An 18767-nucleotide genomic window follows, 5' to 3' on the forward strand; every position below is an offset into this window, starting at 1 on the left:
AAGTTGTCTTTGAAGTTTGAAATCTGTTTAAGAATCCAGCCTGTGCTGCTGTTTCCTAGTAGCCAGGACTATGAAATAGAGATTCCTTGCCCTGATCCTGGCATGGTGGGTACCGCACTTCAAGAGACAGCTTTGCAAACAGAGAGAGCCCCTGGAGCAGCAATGGGGCAGGGGGATGTGCCTGGAGAACTGGGCCTGGCACCGGACCAGCAGAGGGACTTGGCCCAGCAGGACATTCATCCTCCCTCCCTGCTTCCCTCTGCCACGGGGCTCCCAGGGAGCATCCCACAGGGAGCATCCCACAGGGAGCATCCCACAGCCCTTCTAGGGCTCTGGCTGCTAGAAACACACACTCAAATAAGTGTATTCACCCCACTACTTTAACAGGTAGTATGACACTTTTGAATGTCCAACAGCTCAGCGAATGAGGGCTCCACCAAGATCTTCATAAATACTTACTTAAGAAGGAGTCTAGATTATTAAGTTGAAATATATGGAACAATATTTGTTCATTTTGTTCATTTTTCCTCGAAGGTTCCCACCCTTCTCTGCCCATTGTTGCTAGCTCTTGTTAAATGCTGGCCCTGATATTGACAGGTTGTGAGGTTTTTTTCCTTCATGTGCATCTGTTCAAATATCAAATTTAGAATCTTATAAATAGCACTAAGCTCATCCCTGTTGAAGCAAGAGGATATTTTAGGTCTTCTTCAACATGTAAATTCAACAGACTGGAGTTTTCACCAAATATCTTATAACGTAAGTAACCTTAACTCCAAGTTCTTTTGTAAAATAAATGTATCTTTTCTGAACTCTGTAATACAGAGTTAACCATACCTGGTTAAGCAATTATTTCATTCTGTGTAGTGACAGCAAAGGACGTTAAATGCCTACTGGAATTGATCTATTGAGGTAGAGCTACCAACTAAAGTTTCTTAAAACATGCCCCATCTGAAATCTTCATTGAAAGAATGCCTAAGTGGTGTGCAATTACAAGTAGGGCCACAGTAAATAGCTTGGTACAATTTATTTCTATTAATTCATATTTAAAATGTAAAAATTGTTTGGAAAACATGCACAAAATTGATCAGCAGTTCAGAAAATAATAAAAGATCAATTTCTACTTTGAACTCTAGGTAAAATAAGGAAATAGGTCCCCAAAGATTGAACTGATAATGGGAAAAAAATCAGAAATTCTAATATGCAGCATTTTAAGGTCCCTGATGAAATAGTAATCTTTATCACTTTTATCTTACAAAGAGATTTGCAAAGATCTTTCCCAAAAGCAGAGTGTGCTTGATAAATATTGAGATAATTCTAAGAATAACTGCAAGGTCCAAAGCATATTTTGCCAATGGCATTTGGAAAGTTGGAAATTAGGACAAAAGTGAAAAAAAAAAAAGGGAAATGTTAGGAGAGATGAATATCTCACATGAAAATCTAATTAAGTTGGATAGGGCTATGGTTTTCAGTCAGGTTATGTAACTTCTCTGTGGGTTTTAAGGGTTTAACTAACTAAGTGCTAGCCAAGTGGTGAAACACATGCAGTAGGAAGGAAAGATTTGCTTTAGCATATATTTCACCGAGAAATCTTCCACTCACCAATCCAATTCAATCATCCAGTATGCTGTCTTTTACCAGTCATGTTGCTAGTCAGTGAGAATGTTTCTCTGCTATCACTGACGTGCCAGCTGTGTCCTTGAACAGAAAATCTGTGATTTTTGTAAACAAATATGGGGATTTTTTTCTATTGTTTTATGAGAGTCATATATAATATTGCAAAACATAAATAGCTGTAAATAGTAATTGCTTTTTAAATCCAAAGTACTTCCTTTATTTTTAAACATTGAGATGTGGTCACAATTTTTTTTTTTATTGAAAGTAGGAAAATGAACTGTTTAAAAAATATTTTGTAGATATGTATCTTCCTTCAAAATTGCCTTATTTTTGGTAACAGTATCAAGAAAGGAAATCTGGTATACCACTTTTAAATTAATAGAGTGTAATTTCCAGTAAAAGCAGGTCAATTCCTCTTGTTACAGCTAAAGGAAGTAAATGGTCTTTTTTTTGGTCACTTCCAAATTATCATGAGCTTCTACAGAAAGATTCTCTTGAGTTTGGGGTTTTACAGTTTGCTTTTTTAAGTTTAGGGCAGTTCAAAACATAGATTTTGGCTTGTGATAAAGGCTATTTATGATGTTTGCAATAATTTTTCCAACCAGAATGTCAAGTTTTGAGCAGTTTCACATCGACTTTTACCAGTCTAATTATACCATAGAGGACCAGGAAGAAGGTTGCAACAGCTATGGCTCAGACAAAAACCTCTGTGAAAACAGAAAGTAAGTGTGGGTGTTGCTTCAGCTTCCCTCTTCAACAGATGGTGGTTCTGGGGCTGGCTTTGGGGCTTGCAGGAGTAGGAAAGAAGTTCAAAACATCATCTAGACTTTCAGGAAGGCAGGATGTTTATAAGTGAGTTTTTCTTTTAAAAGGATTTGATTTTGTGCTACTTTTATTACTAGAGGTGTTACAGGTTGTTTACCTGACAGGAGTAACTGACTTCATGTTATTAACGTGAAATTTAGGGTGCACATTGTAGGAAATTCTTCAGGATCCTTCTGAGATTCGAGGAAAAAAAAATGTGAATGTGTGGCTCTTTCATTTGCAGTATGGACGTATCTGAGGAGTGTCATCAGGCTGCTGGGCAAAAAAAGGCAGAAGTGCCTGGATGTGGGAGTGGGAGTGGGAGTGGGAGTGGGAGTGTGTCTCCATCTCTCTGGGTGCCTCTCAGGAACCCCGGCCAGCCCCGAAAGCGGCCGGCAGCGGGGGGGACACTCTCTGGTGTCCCGAGGGTACTGGTGGCAGCTGGGCTGGTCGCCTTTGCCACAGAAGAGACACTGGAGACATCGGTAGAGGATAAAAGGCCGACTCTCAGCAGGGGGCCAGTCCAAGGATTATTCGGAGCTCCTCGGGAGCCCCACACCTCAGTGATGTGCCTTGCCCAGAGTAAAACAAAGGAATCTCAAGGTTGCATTTAAAGGTGGGGAGGAAACCGAAGGTAGATGCATTTGCTGACCAATAAAGACCCTCCAGGGATGCCACCTTAGGGATGGACATTTGGGATAGTGTATAAAATAATACTTGGGGGGCTGCCCCCTGGCCTCGGGCTAATCACTCGACGACTTGGACCAAAAGTTCTAGATAGAGGCGATGGGATGCTGAGAGACTGACAGAGAGCCAGGGTGGGGATTTGGGGAATCACTCAGGAGAATGATTACACAGGTAGAGGGAGGGGGTACAAAAAGGGGTACACCATTTGGAGAAAATAAGGGGATACAAAACCAAAACTATTACAAAGTATTACAAAGTATAAAAGCACACTACAACAGAAGTGGGAGTGGGAGTGGGAGTGGGAGTGGAAGTAGGAGTGGGAGTGGGAGTGGAAGTAGGAGTGGAAGTGGAGGTAGAAGTGGGAGTGGGAGTGGAAGTGGGAGTGTGAGTGTGAGTGGAGGTAGAAGTGTGAGTGTGAGTGTGAGTGTGAGTGGTGGGCTGCAGGGCTCCGGCAGGCTGGCAGGGCGCTTTCCCCGCTTGCAGAGGGAGCGGCAAAGGCACAGTCAGCAACTCAGCGCTCATTACCCACAGCGAGGATTGGACCCAGAAAAATCCCAGGTTCCCCACACTGAAAATAGGTGAAAAATAGGTGGGAGGTGGTGAGTAGCTCTAAGACGTTTCTCACTGTAGTTATGAGTTTGGCTGTGCTTTGCTTCATGCCCTAGGAGCCCGGCAGAAAAGCAGCCCGCAGGCGGGGCTTTTGTGCCCTCAGACATGCTGCCGTCCCCCCAGAGATACTCGGGGCAGATTCTGCAGCCAGCCTACAGTCCCGACACTCCTCCTCAGCTTGGTTATGTTGACGGATTTGACGAGGAGCCTCCTTTGCTAGAAGGTAAAACTGTGAAAAACACGTTCACTCTCTTGTGAAAAGTTAAAAAGTTTAATAAAGGGCAATAGGAGGCAAGGACTACAGAGCAAAGGTTATTGGGGCCGGGTGCATTTGGCACTCGGCCAAGAGCACACTGTTATCTTCGGGGACACCCTTCAAACACCTTTTCCCTTACATCAGCCTCTTGCACATTCATGGCCTCTTATGCATAGTAAACTCTTCCTTCAAACTAGTTTACATGTTCTAAGATTTGCTTAGCATATCTCCTCTTCGGATTTGCCTTTTTAGGGCATGTGTATTCTTTGACTGTGCTTTTACTCTTTTTTTATCATTATCTTCAGTTTTGGCTCTGGCTCACACTGTCTTCAGATGGTGAGTGCTGATTGTTGGCATATCTGTAGGATATCTGTGTTTTCTTCATATGTTCATTGGATGTTATCTCATCTAAGCAGGTATTTTAACACAAGTATACTTATATCAGCTATTTCACTACTATGTCTAAGCTTAATTAACAACAGAAATAAAAACTATATCTTTATAACAAAGTTACTTTAACATTACACATATAAAATCCATTTTCATATTTGCGAAAAACCAATATTATAATATGTATCTATAACAGAAGTAATCCCACGGACTATTGGTTTCTCTGACTCTGGATTGAAGGCACTTGAGACGGTAGTCCATGTTTGGACTCAGGTATTTATTATTTCTTATCAGTAAAACAGTCTCACAACCATGAGTGCAGCAGCTTTTCATTAGAAGGCACAAAATGGCTAACAATCTCTTGTTACGAGGTCTTTCTAGACTAAACTATCCAATTAAGAACCGACACCTAGATTGTTTTCCCTTTTAACCCAATCAATGATCCCAAAGAGCCGCAATGCGGACTTTTCTCCCCAATTACAAAATGCCACCCAAACCCATGGAGAAGAAGGAAGAAGAAGCATGAAGAAGAAACCCAGGACAACACCCTGTGCTCTCCATCTTGTTTCCAGCCACAACATACTAAAAACCCCAAAACCTAAATTTGTCACCAAGTGATACACCTACACTACTCTCTATAATCTATTTCACACTTTTGTGGATTCTAGTCTATCTTGAAGTCTAGGAAACTTTCTCCATGAATGAGGGTCAAAGTCAGTGCTGCCCTGGGGGTCAGGGCACCCCAGAGCAGACACAGAAATATTCCCGGTGCCCTGGGTTTGTACAGCAGACGACATGCAGGAATCCTGGGAGTGCCTCTAACTTTTCTTTGCCAGCTGGTGGATGGAACTCACTAGAGAAACTGCAGCAGAGCTGGCAAGCCTCACCCCGTGAGCTTCAGCCAAATTTCCTGGTGGCCAAACCTGCGTTTTCTCCTTGGAATGCGCCATGGATTCATGCAGCCCTGTGGCCTAGAGCAGATATACTGTGCCACCGCTAGATGACAGCAGAACAATAGTTTTGCATTCATGTTTCCAAAATTGTTTCCACTCTTGCATTTATCCCCCGCACATATTGGAAAATCTGTAACTAATGAAAATGGATAATCATCTTTTTTTGCATATCTAGTAATAGATTTAGTAGTTTGCAGATGCTAAGTCGCTTGCTTCAGTGGGGAAGGAATTGAGAAAGATGCTGTCAGTTTCAATTAGTTGATCATTTAACTATATGAGCAATGTTGTTTTTTATGATGATTGACCATTCTAATGCTAGTGGCTGATTTTGTCGCTAGCAAAATACTTGTGCTACATTAGGGGAAAAAAAACAAAAGGAGAATTTGTCTGGAATTATTTCAGCATAGTATAAAACGAGCATATTCAGCCTGCTACTTTGGCATACTGCAAGGCAGCTGGAGTTTCTACTACTCAAAAGGGACTACTACTGCCTTAAAGCCAGCAAGATCATTCTGTTTGATATAGATAACTGCTCCAACTCTACCTCTAAGAGCCCCAACCATTTAACTCCCCATGTGGTTCACCCTGGGAAAAGGATGTTGTAATACAACTGCTTATGATCTACAAAGCTTCAGAGATATTCCTATCCGTGTACCACATGAATCTGACCAAAACCACACATTTTAATGCAGAATAGATTTATATATACAATGTTTTGACTGAGCTCAAGGTGATGGAGAGGTGGAACAAGGTAAAGACTTGGCTTTCCCAACAGATCTAACACATTGTCAGTCTCAGTCATTCTGGCAGCAGATTTGAACCCAATTTTCCCCTTACTGGAGAATCTCAGGGTAGATGATTACTCATGCAACCTGAAGTTTTTCTCCAGAAGTTATAAAAGAAAAGATTTGCCCCAGCAAAGTTAACAGCAGGATTCCCATCACCTTTAATGGGACAGAATTTTGTTCTGTTTCCAGATAATTTCACTAATTACTTTTTAAATGCAAACATGCCCCACCCCAAAAAAACAAAAAAAAAAACCCCCAAAAAAACCCAAAAAACCCCCGAAAAAACCAAAAAGGACCCAAACTACAAAACCCCAAGCTTATAAAGTGCTGTATAAAGTAGTATAAACTTGCCTTGAAGGAACAAATGTCATTTTTAAGTGCTTTTGGCAGTTCAGGCTTAAGACACATTTCTTGTCAGATTTTCCAGAATTAAAGCATATATCTCTGTCCTCAGTGTTGCAGAGTATCTTAAATTCTGCAGTTAGTGTTAATTAATGTGTCTTTCAATATCTATGTTAGTGTGGCATTAGATACATGTGTTTTAAATATAGGAAAAACAAATATTAACTCAAAAATTCTGAGGCCATTTTTTGCTTCACTGCCTAATATTGGATTTAAAACATTAATATTCCAATTTAGAAAGAAAGCTGACTCTCAAATATACTGAGTATATAGCAGGGACATTATGTTCCTACAGAATATGTCATCCTACAAGAGTATCTTCACTGAAGCATTTGTTTGTAGTTTTGTGGTGTCTAATGGATTTTGGTAAAAGTGTTGTTTTCTTGTGAGCAATTAACAAAATCCTGAAATTTCTTGTTGCAGAACTTGGGATCAATTTTGAGCATATATGGCAGAAGACATTAACAGTTCTAAACCCAATGAAGCCTGCAGATGGCAGCATTATGAACGAGACAGACCTCACTGGACCTATGATTTTCTGTTTGGCCCTTGGAGCAACATTGCTGATGGTAGGATGTCGTAGAAATCTTCAGGGATTTCTTTTCTAACAAGCTCATGCCTAGGTGATAATGAGTGTGAAGCTGCAGAAGATGTAGTACCAGCATGAAAAGAGTCATTTGCTGCCAGTTATTCTGGGATTATATGTTAAAAATTCTTCCTACTTTGAAAGCACCTGTGTAAAATTTAAATGTAATGTAAAGGTGACACAGGTAAAGTGATTTATTGCTTCCAGTGGAAAGAGGAGACCACGCCATTTTTGGGGTGGGATTTAATATGAACAAAAGGACAGATCTGTGCCATATATAATCTGGAAAGGCTCTGGATAGTTTTAAAGGAGGGAATAAAAAGGAATAGCAGGCCAGCCCATATTTTCTAACACTTTTGCCACTTTTTTAGAATTATCTTCTTTCAATGTTATTTTAGAGAGCGCAGAGACACATAGACTAAAAAGAAAAATAAAAAATCTTTATACAACTAGAATAATTAGAGAAAAAAGAAATGGAAACAGTCTTTTTCTCCCACCCCCTTAAATTTGCCTTCCTATACATTTTGCTATTACTTTCTTATTTTATATTCTTTGTTCTATACTGTCTGCTTAACAAAATATAGTAGCCTGTATTTGACCTCCTTCTTCTTTATGAATATAGCTTTCCTACAGGAGGAAAGTTTAACAGGGTTGTACAGAACTCCAAATTCATCTATATATCCCTGGCAACAGGGGCTCTCCAGTGTTGCTGAAGTACAGCTCCGACTGCCAGCAGCAATTCATCAGACAGCAGTAAGGTGGGACCATTCTGGAAGGGCTTTACTGCCCTGCCACCGAGGTGAGAGGAAAGGGGCTTAATTCTCCATTTCCTCTGTGATAAATAGTGCTGAATCAGAAGATTCTTGAAAGTTCTTACTCAATTTGTAATGTCAGTGCGGTACCTTGAATGTGCAAACTGCTATATAAATGGCAAGTACTATTATTATTTATGTTCCTGTAAAAATAAGAATCTTTTAAAAGGGTGGAAGGGGCAGGAGAAAAGGGAATAAAAGGAAAAGAAGGTGGGAAGCTTGAGAAGATAGGCTATTTTCCACCTGGAGAAATAAATGTATGAGGGTAGTAAAAAGAGAAAGTTGAATTAATTATAATCAAGAAAATGAAAGGAAAGCTAAAGAAAGAACAGAAAAAATATTTCCTGTTGACTTTTCTCCCTGAATAGCCAACAGTTATAATGAATATTAAGCTATTATTATTGAAATAAATTACTTTAATTATCATATTTTTACTGAGCTATTACACATTTTAGGTGTCATTAGAAAGCCATGTATTTTCAATACGTCAGTTTTAGGTCAGCAGAACACCTCTGACACAATCCAGTGTTTTTGTTCCATAACTTCCCAGCAGTAAGCCTTTGGATTTATCTTAGAAATTCAGGCTACCATTTTATCTCAGATGTATTTGAATACTAACATGTCTCTTCAGCTGTGTAAACTATGATATCCTTCTGTACTTAAATAAGTATCTTCTGATAGCACTAGGAACATCATTTGGTTGAGAGCTTGTTTCTAAAAATAATGTATACATTTTCTTTAGTTTCAGCTTTTTAACTATGGAAAATTATGCAAAGATATTCTTCAAAGGGTAGCAGTCCTTGCAGAAAAAAAGAGGAAAGGGCTGCTAGCCTGGCAGCAGGACTTGTCCTCACGTTAGTGTAAAACAGGGCAGCTCCATTGTAGATAGAGAAATAATAGCAGCCCAAAATTTAGCAGAAGCTCATGTCTCAGCTGCTTTTTTTTTGCATTTTACACTGTCATTTGAATGAAATCAGACTTTCCCATCCTCTCCAGCCAACGGTGGTAGTACCCACTCCAGGCAGATGCAAGCAAGAACACAAAGTCTGACTTTCTGCTAACCTTGCTCTTTCTGCAGGACAAATTTAGCTCTTTCCATTCATCAAAGCCTGTCAGACTAATCAAGCCTGATTCTGGTTTTGCTTACATCACTGTGAACAGGGAGTATTCCCGTGTGTGTGAGTCAATATATTTACATACGTTAAGTAAGAATAAAATCGGAACCAACATGTTCAGCTGCTTTTTTTTTTTTTTTTTTTTTTTTTTTTTAATCCTCTCATATCCTTGCACCACAAATCCAACACTTCACCAACTGGAGATCTCAGCTAGCTGCTGGTGCTAGTGCTCCCTTCATCTCTGGCTCAGGAATTTTTTAATCTTAAACTAAGCTAATAAATAAATACTGCTGTGTGGAACAGTTATATACACTGAAACAAACAGTCTAAAATATAGCTTGTAGCTGATGCATCTCTTTTGAGACAGAACTTTACTTAGTTGGTGTACAGCAAAGGCTGCCCCAAACCATTGTGACTGTTAAACTCACTGTTTATCCATAATGACTGAAATTCTAGTTGATAATCATCTGAGCTAGTATTGCTCTCCCACACTATCTCTACCTATCATTGGTTTTATTTATTCAAGCAATTTTCCCTGATTATTTTATACCACTAGTATGCAAATGCCAGCAAAAGAAGTCTGTACCTAAGTAGGAAGATTTCTTATGCTGTGATTGCAGGAATAGATTATTCTTTATGGTGGAAGACAGTAATGGGGAAAAGGCCAGGATGCTGGAAGGATATAGGCAACCTGGCTGTACCTGACTTAACCTTGAGGACTGGGGTCAGAGGAGAGCTCAGCAGTGAGCCAGGTCAGAGAGCAGACAGGATTAATGGTGCTGATGTAAAGTCAGATCTTACTAACTCAGGTTGCCTTTCATGTTCATGAGCTGCTCTCCAGTGAGAGCGGGTGAGCTGGCACCAACCTGCAGCATCAGGATTGGAAGTGTGTCATCACTTGTAGGCCTTCTCCATACTGTTGCTTTATGTCTGTCCAGCTCAAATACTGCTGGCATCCAGTGATAAATTTCCACATGCATGGATACAGAAAGAGAGGGCAGAGAAGGGTCCTCAAAGTTGATTTACCCCAGATTTCCTTAAAATGTATGGATAAGTAAAGTCAGAAGTCTTCTCAATTCTCCTTAGCCATCATGGGAGATATTCTAGCAAGTATCACAAAACGTGATAAAAGAATCAACAATGTTTCCACCTAATTCATTACAACAGAATCAAACCAAAAGCAGCAGCATTATTAGGAAACTGAGACCATCTATTAGTTTTGAGTCTTATGTGGTTTTATATATTATATAGTGTGTGCAACATATATATTTTGTGTTTGTGTGTGTATGAACAAATACATTTGTGTTTTATGTATGTACATACACCTTATTATGTGTCAGGAAGGTGATGCATATTGCCCCTTCATTTGAGAAGTTTACTCCATGGCTCTTAGTAAATGGTTAAGTTCCAAGTCTGAACTTTCTGCTTCACAGGTGCATTCTATCATTAGGATACAAAGTTCCAAGAAAAAAAAACAGATTTCTGATTTATGAATGTTTTTCTCATGTACAGATGTGAAAATGACAGTATTGCATAGCCAAATTTCAGCATTTAATTTGTTAGAAACTTGAAGAGAGACAAAAACATATTTAAGAGTCTTTTGTGATGGTTTATTTTGGGGAGTGAACAATGCCCTTATGCCTGGAGGGATCCTTCAAAATGATGGCAGGAGATGAAGGAATTGGTGGTGCTGTGGCCACAGTTGCCTGTTTTACTAGCTTTGTGTATAAATTAGAAAACATCAAGCTCCAGGCTGCCAGGCTGGTACCTTTCATAGGCAATAAATTCAAACAAAGGAATAAAACCTAGAAGGAAAAAAAAAATCTGGGATTTTTTAATTTGTTAGAACCAAAAAAGAACATAAGCTGACAGTTACCACTGAGTTTTATGTTGAAATGAACATGTTGTATTGTTCTAAGCACAGAAATGTATCTTTCTTATGGTAGTCAAGGGAAAAATTTGCCCTGAAAACCACCATAGTTTAAGCAAAATTTTCCCAATTTTTTGCAGACCTGCTTATAGCTGAAGGTTTGTAATGAAATGTGAAGCGTATCAGGTAACCTGGGCCATCGTATTACTTAGGGCACTTTTTCACAGCCCCATATTCACTTATTGAAAAGATGTTTCCTGAGCCTAAACTGATTTTTGATGACTAAAATGTGCTTTCCATAATTTCTTCTTAGTGTGTTGCCAGTTAAACTTTCCAAAATCTCCCAACCAATTCCAGTTGTGTTCAGAGCAGAATGACAGCAAGACTGAGAATCAGCCTTGTAAATTCAAGTTAGCAACAAGTACATTTTGTCAATTTTACCATGGAATTATTTTTATGCAAAAATCACCCAGAAGTATCATCTGTGGTTCACAACTGAACTGATGCAGGTGAAGCAGAGAGAAAGTGTCAACAAGGAGTAACAAACCTAAACCTAAACCTATCTTCTGCTAGCACTTAGTGATCACTGCTCACTTCTGTCAGCTCATGCTTCCTCTTATTTATTCCAGGCAGGGAAAGTTCATTTTGGCTACGTGTATGGGATGAGTGCCATGGGGTGCCTTGCCATGCATGCCCTGCTCAACCTGATGAGCGTCTCGGGAGTCTCACACGGCTGCGTCGCAAGTGTCCTGGGCTACTGCCTGCTGCCCATGGTCATCCTGTCCTCTTCTGCAGTTGTCTTCTCACTGAAGTAAGTACCAGCCCATCGCAACAGGAATCCTGTGAAGGACAGGAAGTCAGATGGTTGGAGTAGTGCAAAACGTTTTATAAGCCGTCACGTCGTAAGTTTTGGCTTCTGAAACGGTAACACCAGTTTGGTTGTACATATAGGTACATATAGGTGGAAACAGAAAAAACTATACTGTATTTGAGAAGGCTGGTATGCATTCATTTTGATATGAGTCTTCAATTCCACTGCTTTCCATTTGGACTGAGAGTGCTCTTGATTTTGCAGCAGCCTCAGTTGTAATTTTTGTTTTGCAGAGCCAACAGTGGCCAAACTCGCCTATCAATTTTAAAAGCAATTCCTGAAGTTTGGTTTTATATAGCTGGTTCTCTTGCTTCTTTTTTGTTCATAGAATCAGGTCTCCCATTTTTATGTTTCTTTCCTACTGACATCTGTGGGACAGAATGAAATAGCCAAGTTACCCTTAATGATGTGGAGAATTCAGACAAGTGTTCAAGATACAGTAGACTTGTGTATTCTGAGGTATAGTTATGGTGCAATTGCAAGCTTGAAAAAAACAGAATACTTTGAAAAACCACAGGTGTAGTGGTGTATGTATCTGTGCACATGCGGGGGGTTGTTCAGTCATATTCTCTGAATAGGAAACTTTTTGGCAAGCCTCTCATTTCTCCTCGTTCAGTAAGCCCTTTGAGACACAGTGTTTATCTCCCTGTTCACACACAGCAAAGTACAAGCAAGTTCCAGATCTTGCCTGAAGGCCTTGAGCAGTGCTTTTACCTATTGTTGGCATGTTATTAATGATTGTTTCCCTCCTTAGTCTTTTTTGTTCTCTCATAGTTTTAACTCTCCAATCTGTAACATATGGAACCCAGCAGCTGATGAATGAGAAAATGCCTGTGTTTGTTTTCTTTGGAAAAGCATCATTCTTACATGTGTGTGTATATATATATATATATATTTATGTATATATATATTTATGTATATATATATGTAATGGAAATTATATGGTGGAATGAAGTTTTTGAAAAATTCTTGTTGCATGTTTCTGAGGAGCTATGATGGCTTAACTTGACCATATTCCATGTATTTAAGTGTTTCTCAGCTATTCTTGATAAGATGGATGATGACACTGAAGAAGCTGTTTATTCTCTGTTCTCCTACACTTCCCATATTTTCTTGATTAACCTGTTTAATAATCCAGCCTAATAAAATGTGCAGATACATAATCATAAGACAGATGGGGTGAATTCCAAACCAGCTGTTACAACTGTGCAGGGTACTGTTTTCTGTAGATGGATCCCCAGGCAGACACTACACGTTTGTAAAATGCTGTGAATTTACAGAAAGCACATCTTTTGAAAATCTATAAATACTAAAACGTGATAGCCTTGACAAAAATTAGTTGGTATTTCTAAAATAAATTGCTAACATTAAGTACTTACTGGCAGGTTTCTGCAGTCCTTTCTCATTTGGTATATGAAGCTGCTTGAAAGCATCAAGTACCATGGTTAATTATTGCAAACATGCTGTTAAAATTAAGTGGCAACTTTAAAATCCAACATACATTTCATTATTTTTAATTTTTAAAAGTATTTTAAATGGCAAAAAAGAGCAATACATTTATGATTTTAAAAAATATTTATAAAAAACATTACCTCTATTTCAAAGTTCAAAGAAATAATCTGAATTTCTTTTCACCAAAAGTATACATAAGATAATGGACTCATCTATGGCAAAGATTCATAGTAATCTAATAATTTTCAATTTTCATGATTAGCTATTTCCCTGTAAATAAATAAAGCAAAATATGGAACATTTGGGGTACTGAATAGTACCAAGGAGAATACCAGTTCTCTTACTCAAATTTGCATGGAACTAGATTTGTTTGAGTCCATCTATGCTGTTTTTATGTGTGAGCCCAAGTTTATTAGGCCGTCTTTCTGGGAGAAGCATCAATAGACATTTTTCCAGCAGAAAGCAACAACAATTCTTTAATATCAAGTCCCCAAACAGGGGGGTAAAGCTTAACTTAACTAAACAGTGAAGGAAATGAATGTAAGCATGAAGAAAGAAATTCTTACACCCAGCTTATGCCAAGAACATTGGTGACAGCATCTGCAGGATCTGAGAGAAAGGGAAGTGGAAAGGGCACTCACGTGTGTCCCTCCTTCTCAATGTCACACCAGTACAACCCCAGTCCTCTTGGTTGCTGTAAGCATGACTTGTGCTTTTTGCTTGTGACCCTCATGAACATGCCAGACAGAAAGCTCTCTGCCAAACCATTCTTTTTAGCTGTAACACATTGTTAGACCAAGGACTGAAGTTGTAAGTGCACAGAGGTACCTCTTGATTCTGATATGATTTTTATGCCACCTTTCCATCCTGCTCTCTGCCAGTCCTGGAAGAAACCATGAGAGGCCATTGGACTTCAGTGCAAGGCAGAGCAGCCACAGCTGTAAATTGTGCCACATTGTGACAGCCCCCTAAGAGTCATTGTGTTAGCTGGAAATTGTCATTGCACAGTATGTTCCTATTGCATCCCATCCCTCTGCCAGAATGGGTACCTGCTCAAAGAGCCATCCATACCAGCTCTGAATTTCTGGCTCACAGTTTAGGTGAGCAACTTAGCATCTCCTTGGAGGAGAGACCAGGAACTTGCTTTGCAAAGCCCAATGGAATTTCCCTAAATGATACTATATTGGTTTAAAAAACACTTAAACTGAGGATATTAAATCACATGGTCTTTAATGTTTTATTTTTAACTTGTTGAAATTGCAGTGAGGTGCTGAGTCACTGTGAAATCAATTCTTTCCTTCCTCCCTCAAAGGCCCAAGAGCTGGCAACACCAAGTACTTTACTGGCCTGGTGACTGGATTGCTAAGAAATCAACTATTTTATGTGATGTGAATGCATTAAGTAATTAAGCCAATTACATAAGGACAGCTTTATTCATCATGGTTTAGTTGCAATAATTATATTAGTGGAGAGAATTTCTGATAAAGGACCTACCTGAGTATGTATACACAGCCTGCTTTTTCCCTTGTGCTTCTGTTATGCTGATGCTTTGGAAGAGTGGGGTGCCAGGAAGGCCTTTAGGAAGTGGCAGAGGTTTATTCTTTCTCAAAGTTCTTGACACTGACACAGCTAAAGTGTGCAAAGCAGCTATCTCATTATGTGCTTCAGCAGTGTATTATGCACATGATCTCATGCATTTTACAGAAGCAGGCTGCAAATAGACTGCAAATAAAGCATATGTGAAACATTATTTATTGGCAAGATTTTGTTCCCACAGGGTTTAGTAGTGAGCCCTCTGTAATCTGCAGGAGTATTTCAGTGGGCTTTTAACCATAGTCCCATAATCACCAATTCTCCAGGCCTCCCTGCTCCTGGAAGGGGTACAGTGTGACTTCAAATGGGCTCAGCTGTCACCAAGAGGTAGGGTGGAAAGTCACAGGCCTTTCAATGTGCAGAGAAGGATGCCAAGATAAGCAAAGTATTTTTCCTTGGCGGTTCTTTTCTCATTCCTTACTTTGTGCTTAGTGTGGTCACTTTTTTAAAAGGCCAGTCAAGCTTTTTCCTGGGAGACCTTTCTGCCCATCCAGCTGGTGTGAGTCTTTCAGAGCCTCTCCTGAGTGTCTAAGGCCCCTTAAAATCTGTTCTCTGTGTTACCAGAATGCAATCCCTCCACATCATCAGGCTTTCTGATGGAAAAGTAGGTCTGTAGGGCCATTTTAGAACCTAACAATCTCTGTAAGATGATTTTGGCAGAAATGGAAACTTGACTAAATTTAATATTAAACTTAAGCAGCTGCATCTGCTGGAGGCCCAGAAGATTCATTTGTAAATGTAGAATCCTATTAGCAGTACTTCTGATGAAGCTTTTATCCATGCTGAACATATTACTTTCCCGTTTGTGGTTACAATTTTAGTTTGCTCTCATGCTTGACTTTCATTATGTCAGTGAGTTCTTGGTTCTTCTATTGGGTGTTACCTATGAACAACATGCCACTAGACATGAACTTGAGATTGGTAAGATTTGATGCTGCATTTAGTAATATGTGGACTCTGTCATGTTTCTTTTGTTTTTGTTTTTGTGTTGTTGTTTTTTATTGTTTTTTTTTTTTCCTAGGGGAATACCAGGAACTGTGTTAGCTCTGTTTATTATTGGATGGTGCAGTTTGTCAGCCTCCAAAATTTTCACATCTGCATTGGCTATGGAAGGACAGCAGCTCCTGATTGCATACCCATGTGCTTTACTTTATGGACTTTTTGCACTTCTAACAGTTTTCTGAGATGAATTTTCTGTTTGTTTTCTCACAGTCTGTTTATGTTGTTGGGGGGGCGAGGGTTTATTTACTTATTTTCAGATTGCCTAGAGTTGTGTTAAGTTCCATTAACAAAATTGCATTCTATGACTTACTGTTTTTTTTCCTAATGGCTGATAATGAAATAAAAAATCAAGCTAACAGGTAGATGGCCTTAAAATAATGGTGTTTTGACAGTCTTACAGCTTAAAGAAAAGAAATTGTATTGAGAAGTTAGTAAAAGTGCAAAAAAAAAAAAAAGAAATTAATTATAATTAAAATTAAAAATCCTGTTCTGAGTATTTATAATACATATGCTAGAGAGTAACTAGAATGCAATTATGTAAATATTTAATGGACATAGTAAATCAAGTGAAAATGCGTATTTATTTGTTTTAAAAAACAGCTTGCCATCTTATATAATTACTAATTAATATCCAGAATTTATATGTTTGGGTTTGGGGTTTTATTTGTGATGAAGACTGAGTGACCCTGTTTTGTGACATTGAAGAATTGGCCAGGAACAAGCTGATACAACAGAGGGAACCTAGGAATGTTGTCTTGTTTTTTCTTTTTTCTTTTTTAATTTTAAGAGGTGTTGTTGTCCAAAACACCATGGTACTGCTTTTAATGCACAATAATGATATATTTTAAAATTTTCACCAAACCACTGCCTGCTGTAACTGCAGGAAAGCACCACTCAAAATAAAGGCAAACCCTAAAAATGTCTGCTGAAATGCAGAACAGTATTTGAACAAGCAAAATACAAATCTCCAAAATTTTATCTGCCCCTCAAAAATATATTTGCTGTTTTTAATTTTAGGGGAACCAAACATTTATATAATGGCAATAAAGTACAGAATGCACAAGATGATGTTTTAAAATATGGTATTAGAAATGTTGAGCCATCAAGAGGAATTGCAGATGGGTGCAGTCACAACATAAAAAAAATCTAAGTATGATGTAGAAGAGAAAATTAAGGTGGGCGTAGAAAGAGGTAGGAAAAGTAAATAGATGAAATAAATGGAAATGTGAGGGAAATCAATAGTAGCAGATTATTTCTTCAGTGTCTTAAGGTGCCTTTCTTCTTGATGTGTATTCTTATGATCTTGATTATCCTCAACTGATTGTTTTGAACTCTTCGTTGAATCGTTTACAAAATATTTTCTTCCTAGACAGCAGGCCGGTGATTCTGGGACAGAGGGTCCTGAGTGTGCTGCAGGCACCTAGGCAGAAGCTTAGTATGGCAGAGCTGTTCAAGAATACACAAAAGTAATTGTGTTCCTAATCCTTTTCAAGTCAGAGGTAAATTAGATGATCAGTTTGTCCTCAAGCTAGTTACTCTCTTTCTGAATTGCAAGAGCCTTTGGTAAAAATATTTTTCATTGCTGTCGTATTTGGAGGTTTTTTAAAGAATTCTTATGCAAGCCATTCTGGAATTAATTTTATTGAATTCCAGCAGAACTAGTTCAGACTAGAGGTCATGAATAGTAAACAAAAGGCAATGTATACTTAGCTAATTCCTTAAAAAACTACAACTCACTTATGGAAAAAATGCTGCATTTATCCATTTCTTTACTGCAAGGCTATGAAAATGGGAACAGAGAGACCAAATTGGAGGCATGACCCTGGAGCAAATTGTGGCTATAACGAGGCAGGATCTAATGGCATATAAGTGGGAATTGTGTGAATTTGGAAGATCAGCAATTGTAAACATGATAAATTTGGCCCTGCTGTATCAGGGAGTAAATCTGACAGTAATAAGGCACAGATAAACATGTCAAGTGACTGCAGGGTATGGATATAAAAATCAGGCACTTTGATTTACCATGCATTAATAGCATTCTCATGTCTGAATGGGGACAAATTCATATGGTTGCAGTAGTTGTAGAGCTCAGAAAAGATGGTTTAGAAACATTTAGATCTGGTTTTGTCCTACACGTCCTATTATCATTCTTACTGTCTAAAACAAGAATAAAATTACTCTATTCTGCAGCACTTTATGTTCATTCTCTACTGATCTGCGTGATATGAATGGCAGGGGAAGCAGTGAATGGAGTCATCAATTTGTCTTTTGATACCATAGACAAGTCAAATTACTTATGGGGAAAATGAACACCTTGCCACAACATTTACAAAGCAAATGGAAGTATAATTATAATTTTATGTTTATTTTCTTAGAATTTGTAACTTCTTTCTTTTCTTCACTGAGACACATCTTCATAATTTTGAATGCTAAGACCTTAATTTCAGTGACTTCCCTTGCTTTACTGTTTTTACTGTGCCAATTTCCTTTTGCCTTTTTCCAAGGGATTTCCAGTAAGTGGTACATGTTGGTGCTGTGCTCCCAGTACGGTGTCCTTCAGCAGTCTCTGTGCTGAGAGGGTTTAACTGTCTTAGATATCCTTCTACTTTCAAACAAGAATCCTTATTATTACCCAGCTCTCCTTTCTAAAGGTCAGCATAGCCATGGTGATGCTTTTGACATCACCATGAACTTGTGTGTACTTCCTAAATCTAAAAATGTTATTGTCACTAGCACAAACTGTTAGTTCATCCTAGTGACAATAAAAAAAATAAATGTTGATCTAAGATCAGTTTAAAACAAGTATATTTGGTAATAAGCTCTTGTTCTGACTCTCTGGACAGGCTTTCCCAACACCATCTAGCTTTCTTGTATTTTCTCTTGCTTGGGCCCTCATATTTAACTCATCTTTCCATGCAAGTTTAAATGCAAGGTTAGCAAACTGTTGCTTTCAACTTGCAAAA

At 38.7% G+C, this 18767-nt stretch overlaps 1 protein-coding gene across 1 annotated transcript; it reads left to right on the forward strand.

Annotated features, from left to right (window-relative positions):
- The first annotated feature begins 666 nt into the window (after positions 1-666).
- Positions 667-18556, forward strand: YIPF7 (Yip1 domain family member 7). The gene is made up of 6 exons (XM_041403101.1): positions 667-756; positions 2220-2336; positions 3771-3937; positions 6927-7072; positions 11516-11697; positions 15824-18556. The coding sequence occupies exons 2-6, from the start codon at positions 2221-2223 to the stop codon at positions 15984-15986; spliced, it is 774 nt and encodes a 257-aa protein (XP_041259035.1). The 5' UTR covers positions 667-756; position 2220; the 3' UTR covers positions 15987-18556.
- The last annotated feature ends 211 nt before the right edge of the window (positions 18557-18767 follow it).

The sequence above is a fragment of the Onychostruthus taczanowskii genome, unplaced genomic scaffold, assembly GCF_017590055.1.
Source record: "Onychostruthus taczanowskii isolate IOZ18803 unplaced genomic scaffold, ASM1759005v1 scaffold2, whole genome shotgun sequence".
NCBI classification, from domain to species: domain Eukaryota; kingdom Metazoa; phylum Chordata; class Aves; order Passeriformes; family Passeridae; genus Onychostruthus; species Onychostruthus taczanowskii.

Excerpts from the sequence above, each read along its gene's own strand:
- YIPF7 (XM_041403101.1), top strand. The coding sequence starts at position 2,221 with ATGTCAAGTTTTGAGCAGTTTCACATCGACTTTTACCAGTCTAATTAT. Across the intron at positions 2,337-3,770 it reads AACCTCTGTGAAAACAGAAA|GAGCCCGGCAGAAAAGCAGC; the intron begins GTAAGTGTGGGT and ends TTCATGCCCTAG. Across the intron at positions 11,698-15,823 it reads GCAGTTGTCTTCTCACTGAA|GGGAATACCAGGAACTGTGT; the intron begins GTAAGTACCAGC and ends TTTTTTTCCTAG.